Source organism: Primulina tabacum, chromosome 13 (genome assembly GCF_025594145.1).
Source record: "Primulina tabacum isolate GXHZ01 chromosome 13, ASM2559414v2, whole genome shotgun sequence".
NCBI classification, from domain to species: Eukaryota; Viridiplantae; Streptophyta; class Magnoliopsida; order Lamiales; family Gesneriaceae; genus Primulina; species Primulina tabacum.
The window spans coordinates 36,018,878-36,031,537 of NC_134562.1; the positions used below are offsets into that span (position 1 = coordinate 36,018,878).

Consider the following 12,660-nt stretch of genomic DNA (forward strand, 5'->3'; position numbering starts at 1 on the left):
GAGATACTCAATTAAACATATTTTATTAAAGCATTGAAAAATTGTTACATAATCACAAAAGAATATTTTTTGATGTATCACCATCTGATTGTGAATGAGCTCAAAATTTTAATTAAGAATTACTGATTTATTTTATTATTTATATATTGAGTGTGGGGAGTTTATTTTATTTTATTAAATTTATTTAACATTTGTGGAAGGTTTGTATTTATATATATTTTTATTATTATTAATCTTTGTTACAGAGATAAAAGGCTCTTTGTGTTATAATCTGTTTTCCTCTTGCTATATATAAATAAAATATCATAATTATAAGGGATAAAACCAATTTTCGTCTTTATTGTATCCCGCTTTTCTCATTTCAGTCCCTCTTCATTTTTGACTACTTAATTAATCCTTCAAGTTTTCAAAATCGTCCCGAATCGGTCCCCGTCGTTATCTTAACGTTAAGATTAACGTCGACCCACATCATGTGCCTCTCACATGATCATTTCTTTGTGAAAGCAGCCGATTACTCCTTTTCATTTTACTCTCCACCTCTACAACCCTTACTCCCCACCTTTACAACCCTAATTCGAAACCCATGACGAACTGGAAGAAAATTTAGCAATTCCACATCATGTGCCTCTCACAAGAAGAATAGATGTTTAAAAAAAACGGAGATAGGGAGTGCAACAAATAGTAAGAAGATTCATTATAATTTGCGAAATAAACATATAGTAGCGGATTAATATATCAATAAACTTTTTTGTAAGCGAGCAGAAAAGTAGCAATTTGCAATTCGAGTGGTGATATATAACACACAATTTACTTCCAAAGCTTCCTCAAAGACATTTTTGGCAGTCTCTTTCTTCATGACCTTGGCAACAGCCATTTCGAAGTCCTCTTGAGTTACATGGAACCTCCTCTCTCTCAAAGCAAACATCCCAGCTTCAGTGCAAACAGCCTGCAAAACAACACCATTACTTGCATAAGCGAGAAGATATGTTGATGTTGCGACAATTAGGCAACATGATAGCAGTAAAAACCCAGAGCAGCTTTGAATTCTAATTTCGATGAGGAGAAATTTACTGACATCCTTCGTATTCTGTTGCATCATTTCAAGTTCAAGGATCCCCTTAATAGATCAGCATATGTCAAGAAGTGCTGCTAAGCTATACCCATGATTCTATGTTTTTAGATATATGCAACAACTTGACAGGTACTCATCAAATACCTATCAATTTCAACACGGTTTCGCCTCGGCCAAAAGTAAATGATAGACCTACTCGCTCTACCCATCCCACACAAATTCAGTATAATTATTACGTGGTGAGAAACTTTATTCCCCAAAATGAATCGCATCCCAGGCTTCCCTTCAACGAAGAAATAATGCATATTGAACTAAATCTGAGACCAATCATTGCTATAAAGCATATAGGTAGATGACCTGATTGTTATTGGAGAAAATGACCATGGACAGGAACATATGCGTTGCCAATAAAAATATGCCTTTCATAATATTCTGGCTGTTAACTAAAGTTCACAAAAAGTCATGAAATACCTTAAGTTCTGCACCAGACGCACCATTCATTTTCTCAGCAATCTTCTTCAGATCAATCCCTCGCATCATATTCATTTTCCTCGAGTGTATCTTCAAAATGTCAGACCGAGACTAAAAAAGAATTTTCACGTTAGCCATGTGAAAATCAACTAAGTGTAGTGCGGTCACGAAGGGTGGGTTTAAATATCTTGGATAGAAATAAAAAAGAGAAAAGGAGGGGCAATAAATTGTGATTGCTGTGATAATTAAATGTAGTTTAAAACGTAAAAGCAACGAAGGATAGGGAATATAAGCAAAATATCTGAAATGAAATCACTGGACAAAAGTAGAATGCCTCATCATTTATATTTGGTAAGTCAATCCCGCTATCAAATTCATCAAAGCTAAGAGTATAAGGGAATGCAAGCAAGAAAGAACACAAAAAAGAAAAAAGAATTATCAAGAACGATAACTGGTATGTATACCTCTGCATTGGGATTTGGGAACTCAATTTTCCTATCAATTCTTCCAGGCCTAAGTAGAGCATGGTCTAGGATGTCAATTCTATTGGTAGCCATCAATACCTATATAGATATCATACATAAAACCACGATATTTTCACAGCAGAACCAAAAGGAAACATAGCCAAAGTATAAAGTTGACAAGAACTTTAAGATACCTTAATCTTATTAGATGCTTCAAAGCCATCAAGTTGATTGAGAAGCTCCAGCATAGTCCGCTGAACTTCACTATCCCCATTGCCACTTCCAGATTCCATACGTGAAGACCCTATGCTATCAATTTCGTCCATTAATAAATTAATTTATTAATTATATAAGATCAAATCAATGAAATTACATACATAGTTGGGATAATACCCATTTTCGTATACATTGAGTTCCCAAATCCCAATGCAGAGGTATACATACCAGTTATCGTTCTTACAATCGACTGCCTTCACAAATAAATGATCATGTGAGAGGCACATGATGTGGGTCAACGTTAATCTTAACGTCAAGATAACGACAGGGACGATTTTGGAAACTTGAAGGATTAATTAAGCAGTCAAAAATGAAGAGGGACTGAAATGGGAAAAACGGTAAACAATAAGGACGAAAATGGGTATTATCCCTAATTATAATGTAATAGCTCAGTGGATAAAATGTTGATTAGTCAATAGAAACTTATGCATTTAATCCATACGATGCATTTTATTGAACAACTCTCATTTTATTTTTGTTTAACCTAAAATCGATAAGCTCCTCAATGCCGTTAATTAATCCACAAGCTACAGATTCTGGTTGAATCATGAGATTATGTTAGTTTAATGCATAAATCAATTGTTCTCTTTTGAACATTAGTCGGAGTGATGAATAATGAGGACTTCACAAAACAACTAACTGAGAACATACAAAATCAACCTTCAAACTAGTCACATACATCATGTGAAAAATATACAGTCAGAAATTTATCCGAAATACCAACAGAAATTAAATGAGAAGAACAATAATTAGCAATAAAAAATTTCTATACTGACAATGTGAGAAATCAAACAACAAAATTTAAAATAATTTCACAAGTAAACGTACTTACATCGAGTTTAAGCCATAGATTAATGTGTTGTATCTTTCCATGCCAATAATCTGTTGTACGAAGGAGAGGGAGAGGAGACGAAAATGGGAAAAGCGTGGAATGAGCACATTACTGTGGAGTGGAAGCTGCTCAATGTACGATAGTAATGGAGAAGGAGAAGCGTTCATCCGCGCATAATTGGTGGGCCGGGCTATATCAGTGGGCTGAGTGGAACAGTTTATCTAAATAAACTTCTTTATTAATTATTATTTTTATATAATACTACGAACGAATTAAATTTTTTCGTTCAGGTAATTAAACTAAATAAACGAAACACTAATTTTACAGATATAAAATATTCTCTCAATTTTAATATATAATACTATTTCTTGCATGTACTGTAGATTTTTATTTTTGTATAAGTTACTCTTGAATTTATCTAAAAATTTACATTTTTTTTATTTAGTAAAATAAATGTTATGGATGCGTCAAGAGAATATTTTATATCAGTAAAATTACTATTTCGTTTAATTTAGTTTAATTACCTGAACGAACAAATTTAATTCGTCCATAATATTATATAAAATAATAATAATTAATAAAGAAGTTTATTTAGCTAAACCGTTCCACTCAACCCACTGATATAGCCTGGCCCACTAATTATGGGCGATGAACGATTCTCTTTCTCCGTCAATATCGTACATTAAGCAGCTTCCACTCCACAGTACATTGCTCATTCCACGCTTTTCCCAGCTTCGTCTCCCCTCCCTCTCCTTCGTACAATAGATTATTGGACATGGAAAGATACAACCCATTAATCCATGGCTTAAACTCGATGTAAGTACGTTTACTCGTAAAATTATTTTAAATTTTGTTGTTTGATTTCTCACATTGTCAGTATAGAAATTTTTTATCGCTAATTATTGTTCTTCTCATTTAATTTTTGTTGGTACTTCGGATAAATTTTTTACTGTATATTTTTCGCATGATGTACGTGACTAGTTCGAAGAATGATTTGGTATGTTCAGTTAGTTGTTTTGTAAAGTCCTCATTATTCATCACTCACTCCGACTAATGTTCAAAAGAGAACAGTTGATTTATGCATTAAACTAACATAATCTCATGATTCAACCAGAATCTGTAGCGTGTGCATTAATTAACGACATTGAGGAGCTTATCGATTTTAGGTTAAATAGGTATTTTAGGTGCGATTGTTAATGATGTTCCAGGTTGAGTAAGTTATGTTGAATTAATGTATTCTTGGAAGAAAACACACTCCATCAGTCAGACACTAATCCTTGCTTTTGATGTATCTTATTTAGAGTGCTTCAGGATCATAGATTATAGAGATGCTGTTCAATTGGGATTCCAATTCCCGATTGTGAAACCTTTCCTTCCCTTCACTTATCTTTTTTCTTCCTTTGAGCATCTCTAGTTGAGGTCTATAGTTCAAATAGTTGCAATTATTTGTGTTGTTTTGTTGTATGATTATTCATGTTAAGTTGGTCCATTATACATCACACAGCTGAAAGATGATCTTGAAGAGAGAAAGATAGGCAAAATCTAAGTCATTGTTAAATGTTATTTCACTGATAGTTCTTCCAAAAATGTGAGTTTTTTTGGTTTGTGTATTTAATTCTGTGTACCAGGTCACCAAAAAACCATTCATGAACCGAGCTTTTCCTTTATGATGTCTTTGTAATACACAAAAATGCCTTTATATTTGCAGTCTTATGATGATGAAAGTGGATCTGCTCCTTTGAGCATTAGAAGCCAAGCCTTTTCTTTATCTTCATACTACCAGTCCATGTATGATGTATTGAACAAAATCGGTAAGCTTTTTGTCTTGGATAGATAAATCATATGTTGAAAGTATGAGTTTCAAATGATATTGATGTTAGGTACAATTGAAATCAATCATGATCAAAACAATAATGTATCATAAACCAACAACAAAATGAATTCTAATCGTGTCAAATATATTCTGACGCCTCCTATGCAGCTATCAGTACACTTTTTAATATATATATGTGTGGAAACAAATTTAGCACACACATCAAAATGTAGCAGATGCCATATATAATGTTTATTTATGTGAATCAGCATGTTGGGCTCTATTGTTTTTCTTTTAATTTATCCATGACTTCTTGATGTAGTTGCTCAAGACTTCCACTGAATTGATATTTTTGTTGTTACTGGAAAAGTTGGATATGGTCGTGTCTTTGAATGTAGACACAAACTCGACGGGATGACGTATGGAGTGAAAAAGATTCCATTCAATGAAGATAATGAAGATCAGGTTATCCAGTAAGTTCTCTTTTTTTCCAGTGAAAATTTTAAGCATTGTTGGCTGGCCTTGGATTTTGTTTTGAAATATAAAATGACCTGGGAGGTCAAGATAATGGCGCTATTGCATCATCCAAACTTTGTAAGTTACCATCAGGTAATTTGCAATTTTGTTAAGCAACTCGCTATCATGACCTATGTCAATTATAAAATATTGATACCTAATGCTTAGTTTTTTTTATTATTCTTTTTACAGTCTTGGATTGAGGAAGGTTATGAACTATCTAGTGCAGATGATTACCCATATGGCACAGATACTTCAAATCCACCGTCCAAGACACTCTATGTGGCAATGGAGTTTTGCCATGAGACTTCACAATAATAATAACACTGTCATCAATGAACAACGCTGTCATCCAACAATAACTAAGGAAACACCATCGTCCGATAAAGAAACAACTTAAATACCTCAAACACCATACCAAAAAGCAAACAAGACCACAACACAAGATTTGAAGATTAATCAGGGACAAACGAGACAAAACACAATTCAAACTTTACCGCTAACCTAGACTTCAATATAGATATATATGCACAGTTACGTACGCATAATCCAGGAAAACCGGTCCATTGATAATATTGCAGTTTACTCATCTACATATGTTTTCAGTTTTAGATCCAAAAAGCATTGAAATCAAAGGAATAAAAGATTTAATAAAACAAGATAGCATATGAAGTAGGTTTTTTTTAGTGTTCACAACTACGTTTACATTCATGAAAAATTAAAGTCTCTCAAGTTCACAACTAAATCCAGGACTTCTTTGGCAGAAATACGCTTGCACGGAGTGATTTCAAGTAGGTTGAGGATAAAATCATAGGACCTCAAATTTATGTTGCTCTAATGTAACTAATTATTTATTATTTGATCGAACTTATGTGTTTTTTCGAATTTGGTTTTCGTTCATGTAAAAACTCTATGACAAGAGGTTTAGCAAAAAATTCCAGTTTGAACATTTTTTTCATAAACAGCACGGCAATTGAGCAATTTGATACCTCACAGAAAGCTTAAAAAAGATTCACCTTTGATTTCAGGTACACACGAAATTTTGGCAGTGGTTGAGGGCGAACCATTTACAGTTAGGGCCACAAAATGGGGGAAGTACCAGAAAGGACCCATTCGTAGAAGATGTTTTAACATATAATATAGGGCAATTTCCAAGTGAGAAACACATAGAAGAAATGTGTGAAACTTCGAAGTTTGAACAAGCCCCCTTAAAAGTAATAAATCTAGGCCGGGTGAAATTGAGCTCTCTCGTTAACAATATTTGTCGAGGGAACCCATTGGATCGGCCAATCCATGGAGGAAAACGATTCTTGATTTCATCAAATCAGCGAAGAAAAATAATGTGAGATCTTTCTCAGAGCAAAAGAGTGTTAATACATATAATCAATTTGCTATCGAGAAAGGTCCCGACCATCGCTTTCTGCCGGCAACGGAGCACGAACGCCACATTTGATATCGGCGCCATGTTCTCTCAAAGGCAATGTTAAAATCAAAAAACCCTAAGCCCTCCGGATTTTATAGGAAGCCCCTAGGCTTTATCTGGGTCTGACCCGACTATTTTGAATTATTGGGCCTTTTATTTTATTGCTTACGAATTGTGTCAATTAATTCAATGATTTAGAGAAACAAACTCAAACCTTTTTTGACATTATTTGAACCGAATAATATGATGCATGTAAAAAAACGATACAAAAATTCCGTTTGACAAATTCAACTTCTTCCATTCAATTGCTTAAATCTTCTTGTGCAATCAATTCAAATTATTATGATAGTGTTTAGGTTCAATAGATCATGTAGTTTATGATTATTACAACCTGGACAATAATAGAATTTTTTTTTCTCCCGTAATATACAGTGATAGCAAATATTCAAGTTTTTTGCTTGAAATTATGAGTATATTGACCAAATATTGATAAGTGAGTAAAAGTTTTTCACAGTGCACCGATCTGCATATCAGTTTTTCAAAGGGTTGGCGGTATTGTGACGTGTTTGTGTAGCGGCTCATAAATTTGACAGGCTCTCCGACTAGATGGTTGGCCTTTTAGGTTTAAGATCTTCTCATGGACTCGTGGCCAAACATCATCATTGTTATATTTGAGTCTTTGACCATTATATTTTTAAAATGTTACTAAAATCTAGAAGGAAAAAACTCAATTATCTAGGTAGACAATTTTGGGAATGGAAAATCACCGCAGAAAAAACAAATAATTAAGTGCTTACACTCATAAAAAATATTCAATGGGTTCCAAACATTAAATCTTTCTCATGAAAATTAAGTGTAAAAAGAAACACATTGTGCTTAAGGGTATGGCCTCAGCTAACAGGGCAACCAAAAACTTTTCCAAGAATCAACCCACAAGGAATCGGACCAAGTTGCTGAGAATCCCTCGAAGCATAGATATTATCTCCTTGAATCCACATGTGGCCCTTTGGAAACTATTTTTCCAACAACAAAAAAACATAAACATTGATTGGTTGAACAAATTTAGAAGACATCATAAAGGGATCATCTTTCTGACATTCCACTACTTAAAGAATCACATAAAACATGTATACATTGCACGCAAGCTACTCTATATATTAGAAGTTGGTTAACAAATAGAAGGTTGGACCCTTATTCTTCTTAATGAATCTGTGAGTGAATTTGACATGACAAGAAGAAAACGGTGAATGAAAACCATTTCAGTGGCTTACTGAAAAAGGACCAACTGTGCAAGATAAGGTTGAACCAGCAAAACAAAAACTCATGCAGCACACCTCGGCAATAAAATGTACATAAAAATTATAAGTTTTCCACCCGAAATATCCTAAATAGCCCAGGCATAAAAATTTGTGGCTCACCACTGAGTATAATATTTTGCTCGTACCAAATTCAGTCAAGAATAGTGAAAATTGATAGAATAGATTATTATTATTAGCTCTCAAAGGTAGAGTAGTCATTTTATATTTTTTATGTTTACTCTAGCTATATAAACATCATTCTTTGTATTCTTTATTATTCAGTTTACAATACTGCGACTTGAGTTTTCACTCACTCTCTGTTGATTCATGATATCAGAGCCTTTATCTTATGAATCTGTTAATTACAGAGAAGAACTGTTAATCTCATCCACAGCTTTCGTACAACTTTTCGTTCGTATAATTTCTCTTTGGTAATCACTTACGATTTCTTCTATGCATTGTGTTTTGTTTTATTCGTTCGATTTTGTTTGGTTTTGGCATCATGGCTACTCTTAAAGACGATCCACTTTAATCGATTAGTGTTCAATTTGATGGAAAAAATTATTCGTATTAGGGTTATGTTATGAAGAATTTCTTGCGGATGAAATCGATGTGGGGCTATGTCACAGGTGTGCGAGACAAGCCTATAGACCTGTGACATAGCCTATAGACCAGACGAACCCTGATTATGCTGCGTCATTGGATGTTCGAGAAAAAAAGGTTCGAAACAGTAACAAAAATATTAAAAATCAAACGTAATAATATATTTTTTTATGAAATGAAGAATAATATTAGTGTTTTAGAGACTGAAAGACAGAAAATAATTAAGATGTTTTAATATATTATCCCTAGAAAAAAAATTAATAATAATATTATTATATCATCGTCAATCGTACTGAGTAATAAAATAATGAAATCAATATAGATTTGTAAGTTAAAGTTTAGTATACATTATTCTTTTGAGTAGGCTAATCTTATTTCCTAATGTTTCATATAATTAATCATATAAAAGGGAAATTTTAATTTTGAAATAATATAATTCGTCATTGTATAGTTTGTTCTTCAAGACACAAAGAACAAATACATAACACTGATCAAATTTCATTGTTTCCTATATGCTCAAAGGTAACCTATGAATATACAGATGGAATAGTTACTTCCATTGATGGAACTTCCACAAGAAAAATGCCATCTCCAGAGTATGTGGTCGAATCAACCAAGAACCGATTAGATGCCACCATATTATATGATCACTGTATCCGTTCCAAGTTAAAGTTAACCATTCGTTCAAGTGCAAATTTAAAGGGGCTCGGGGGCAGGCATTGAAGATTCCGAACAGCTTGATCAGCTATTTCCCGAGCCAATTCCTGAGCCCTCTCGATCCCACCAGAGTTCTTGACGAAAGATATGGCCTCTTCAAGTGAACCCATCTCACTGAACTCAGATTCGATCATATCCCTGAGTTTCTTTTCTTTCTCCAACCCAAATATTACGGGAGCTGTCAAGATTCCTTTGGCCAAATCACTGCCAGCAGGCTTGCCAAGTTGCTCGGCTGATTGAGTAAAATCCAGTACATCATCGACTACTTGGAATGATAGACCTAAATTTTTACCGTACTGATACATCTGTTCGGTGATATCGCTGTCAACTCCACTGAAAATGGCGGCTCCTTTAGTGCTAGCAGCGATCAAGGATGCTGTTTTATAGTAACTTTTTATTAAGTATTCATCCAGTTGAGCATCACAGTCGAACAAACCTGAGGCCTGCTTTATTTCACCGCTTGCAAAGTCTTTAATGACCTACCAAATGATTCATGTAATGAATTCTACTCATCAGATTTTCATTTTTCTGATGTTTTCCGATTAAACATTGGGTTTGTCTATATAGGATAATCTGCAAAAATTTGCATCTTTGAACCATAAAAATGCATGAGCGGAATCCAGCTTACCTGACTGATAAGCTTAATGACATCAAGATTTTCAAGATTGGCCAGGTACCATGACGCTTGTGCAAACATAAAATCCCCAGCCAGAACAGCTATTCTCGTACCATATATTTGATGGACCGTTTCCTTTCCTGCAAAAGAATCGATATATCAGACATGCCAGCCAAAAAATTCAGTATAGATATCGAAGCAAAAGGTGTTTATACTTTATAGTACAAAATTCTTAAACGTAGAATTTTAAAATGGTAGATATACACTGAAAAGAACCAATTTCCAGAGGCCAAAATAATTATCAAATCTGATTCTAAATATATTCTTAAGAATGCTAATTAAGATAAACAAATACAATGATTGTAGATATTCAACTTTCTAAAATAGATGCCGTATAGTCTTCATAAGGTTAAAAGTAGGAAGCTAACCTCTCCGCAAGTCACTATCATCTAACACATCATCATGTATCAAACTTGCAGTGTGGATCATTTCAATTATTTCTGCCAACCTTCTATGTTCTTTCGTGAGTTCCCTGAAACCATTACGGCCACCCATATCATACATATAAATGGCTTAAATTCTAACTTGTGATACAAGTACATTAGATAACAGGATAGAGCTTACTTTAAGCCAGCGATCTCCGCAGTTGCTCTAGAAACTAGGAAACTTAAAGCCGGTCGCATCCTTTTGCCCCCAGCTCCAAAGATTTGCTCAGCAGCAGACATCAAAACTGGGTTTTCTGCACCAACGATCTAACAATGACTTTTAATGAGTTTTTGAATAAAATTTAAGATTTACTTTTATTCTCCAACATGCATATATAGTCAAATGCTGAACTGCGTCTAAATTTTTCTTAACACTTTTTACGGAGCCAATTGATCAAGGACTTCGTATGACCAAACAAGTTAAAACTAGTGGCCTGGAGGATATCAGACATACTGACTGAATATATAGAAAATCGCAGTGAAGAAAAAATAAATCAATAAGAAGAAACAACCACAGATTTAGTGAAGGGGATAGCACTATACTTTGAATGCTACATACTAAGGAAAAATTCATGTGAAATATAATTTGAAGGCAATGATTGTTTTAGGAAAAAATTATTATTAACTTTAATACAATCTGCCAAGTCCTCTCCAGTGACACATGAACTTGACAATTTCTTGATAAATGTAGTTTCTCTTCCGTTTTGCCCATTATGAACATACTTTTTCAATGCATACTAATATCAAACTTACTGATTGGAGATTTTTGTTAAGTGTCAGTAAATCATCTGCTACAACTTCAAACGAATCAGCTATTGAAGAACGGCTCGTTAACTCTTCAGTCAAATCCTGCACCAGTGGGGGGCCAGATGAAATTCCTGCAATGGCACAAAACAGCCCATGATTCAAACTTTAAAATGTCAATCCAGGCACTGGCACAGACCAAGGAATCCAGTTTCAATAGCGGTTTAAAACCAGAAACAAGCGTGAAATAAAACTAATAGCATCTAAACAAAGTCTCGTTCTAGCACATCATAAAAAGATAAAAACTTCTATTACCATTGAGAAAAGTTTCTGAAGTCTTAGTCGAAAACACGCGACGCCGCCCCATATCACGCATGTGACACGACAATTTCCGACCTTTGGAGCCTCTTTTGACATTCCTCGGCACGCCCTTGGCACAATTTCTCACAGAAAAACGATCAAAAGAGGAATTTGAAGAGCACCCACAAACCACAAAATCCAAAGTTGTTCTTGCGAGCTCAAGACTTTGGCATGTCATTGACAGCATCATATAACTAATATTTTAACTGCAAAAAAGTACCCAATATTCCTCTACAATCAAGAACCCACTCGAGAACTTCTCATCGCACAAACACCCCCGAATCGAAAAACTCCAATAGAAAATAAAAGGTAAAAAAAGAGATCTTTGGATATAACCCTGTAAAACAACCAAAAGTGTGGAGAGGTTGAGTTGATAAGCTTCTCTCTTCGAACCGGGAAGAGAAGTTGAGGTTCAAAAACATTCCAATAGTGCACATATATGGCAATATTCGAGTGGATCAAAAAATCCCACATAAATTTAAAGTTTATATTTTATTATATAATAGCCCATTTCGTGCATGGTACTTTTTTAAAAGAAAAAAAAAATTCTTTGTTTTTATTAATAACATATTTTAAGAAAAATAACATTTTTTAATAAAGTTAAAATAACTTTTTTATTAGAAAAAAATAATAGGTTTTTAGGGGTAAACTATTTAAAATAAATTTGAATAACGTTTTAATAATTAAAACATCCAACCAGTTAATTTTATTTTAATTTTTAAAAAAAAGTATGAAAATTTATTAATGTTATGAGTGCTTTCTTTTGTGTAATTGATTCTAAAGGTACTTTTATTCATATTAAACAATTAATTTTATTCAATTAATCAATACAATATAATATTATTTAATTATTACAAACAATTAATCTCACAAATTTATTTTTATAAATATTATATACGCAACAAATTTTATTTTTCATATCGCTTCAATGAAAATAATACGTACAGTCACTGGGGAAACATAATGATAT

At 33.6% G+C, this 12,660-nt stretch overlaps 3 protein-coding genes across 12 annotated transcripts; 1 reads left to right on the forward strand and 2 right to left on the reverse strand.

The window, feature by feature from the left end:
- Nucleotides 1–670: 670 nt before the first annotated feature.
- Nucleotides 671–6,964, reverse strand: LOC142522259 (26S proteasome regulatory subunit 8 homolog B-like). 2 transcript variants are annotated; one of them, XM_075625502.1, is made up of 5 exons: nt 6,461–6,964; nt 2,202–2,316; nt 2,008–2,106; nt 1,544–1,654; nt 671–946 (listed from the first exon to the last, which is right to left on the reverse strand). In XM_075625502.1, exons 2-5 carry the CDS (start codon nt 2,298–2,300, stop codon nt 728–730), a joined length of 528 nt encoding a protein of 175 aa, XP_075481617.1. In that variant the 5' UTR covers nt 2,301–2,316; nt 6,461–6,964; the 3' UTR covers nt 671–727. The 2 variants fall into 2 exon arrangements, with proteins under 2 accessions (XP_075481617.1, XP_075481616.1); XM_075625501.1 differs by having other exon boundaries at nt 2,202–2,311; nt 6,461–6,963.
- LOC142522260 (uncharacterized) lies at nt 4,212–6,462 on the forward strand. 9 transcript variants are annotated; one of them, XR_012814428.1, is made up of 3 exons: nt 4,212–5,405; nt 5,487–5,537; nt 5,637–5,831. XR_012814428.1 is itself a non-coding variant. In XM_075625503.1 (3 exons), exons 1-3 carry the CDS (start codon nt 4,806–4,808, stop codon nt 5,842–5,844), a joined length of 432 nt encoding a protein of 143 aa, XP_075481618.1. In that variant the 5' UTR covers nt 4,303–4,805; the 3' UTR covers nt 5,845–6,462. The 9 variants fall into 9 exon arrangements, 1 of the variants encoding a protein (XP_075481618.1); XR_012814429.1 differs by having other exon boundaries at nt 5,487–5,522; XR_012814430.1 differs by having other exon boundaries at nt 4,212–4,926; nt 5,436–5,522.
- A 2,207-nt stretch (nt 6,965–9,171) lies between the features above and the next one.
- LOC142522257 (solanesyl diphosphate synthase 1, chloroplastic-like) lies at nt 9,172–12,107 on the reverse strand. The gene is made up of 6 exons (XM_075625494.1): nt 11,646–12,107; nt 11,340–11,464; nt 10,726–10,853; nt 10,530–10,633; nt 10,114–10,241; nt 9,172–9,964 (listed from the first exon to the last, which is right to left on the reverse strand). The coding sequence occupies exons 1-6, from the start codon at nt 11,878–11,880 to the stop codon at nt 9,416–9,418; spliced, it is 1,269 nt and encodes a 422-aa protein (XP_075481609.1). The 5' UTR covers nt 11,881–12,107; the 3' UTR covers nt 9,172–9,415.
- Between the last annotated feature and the right edge of the window lie 553 nt (nt 12,108–12,660).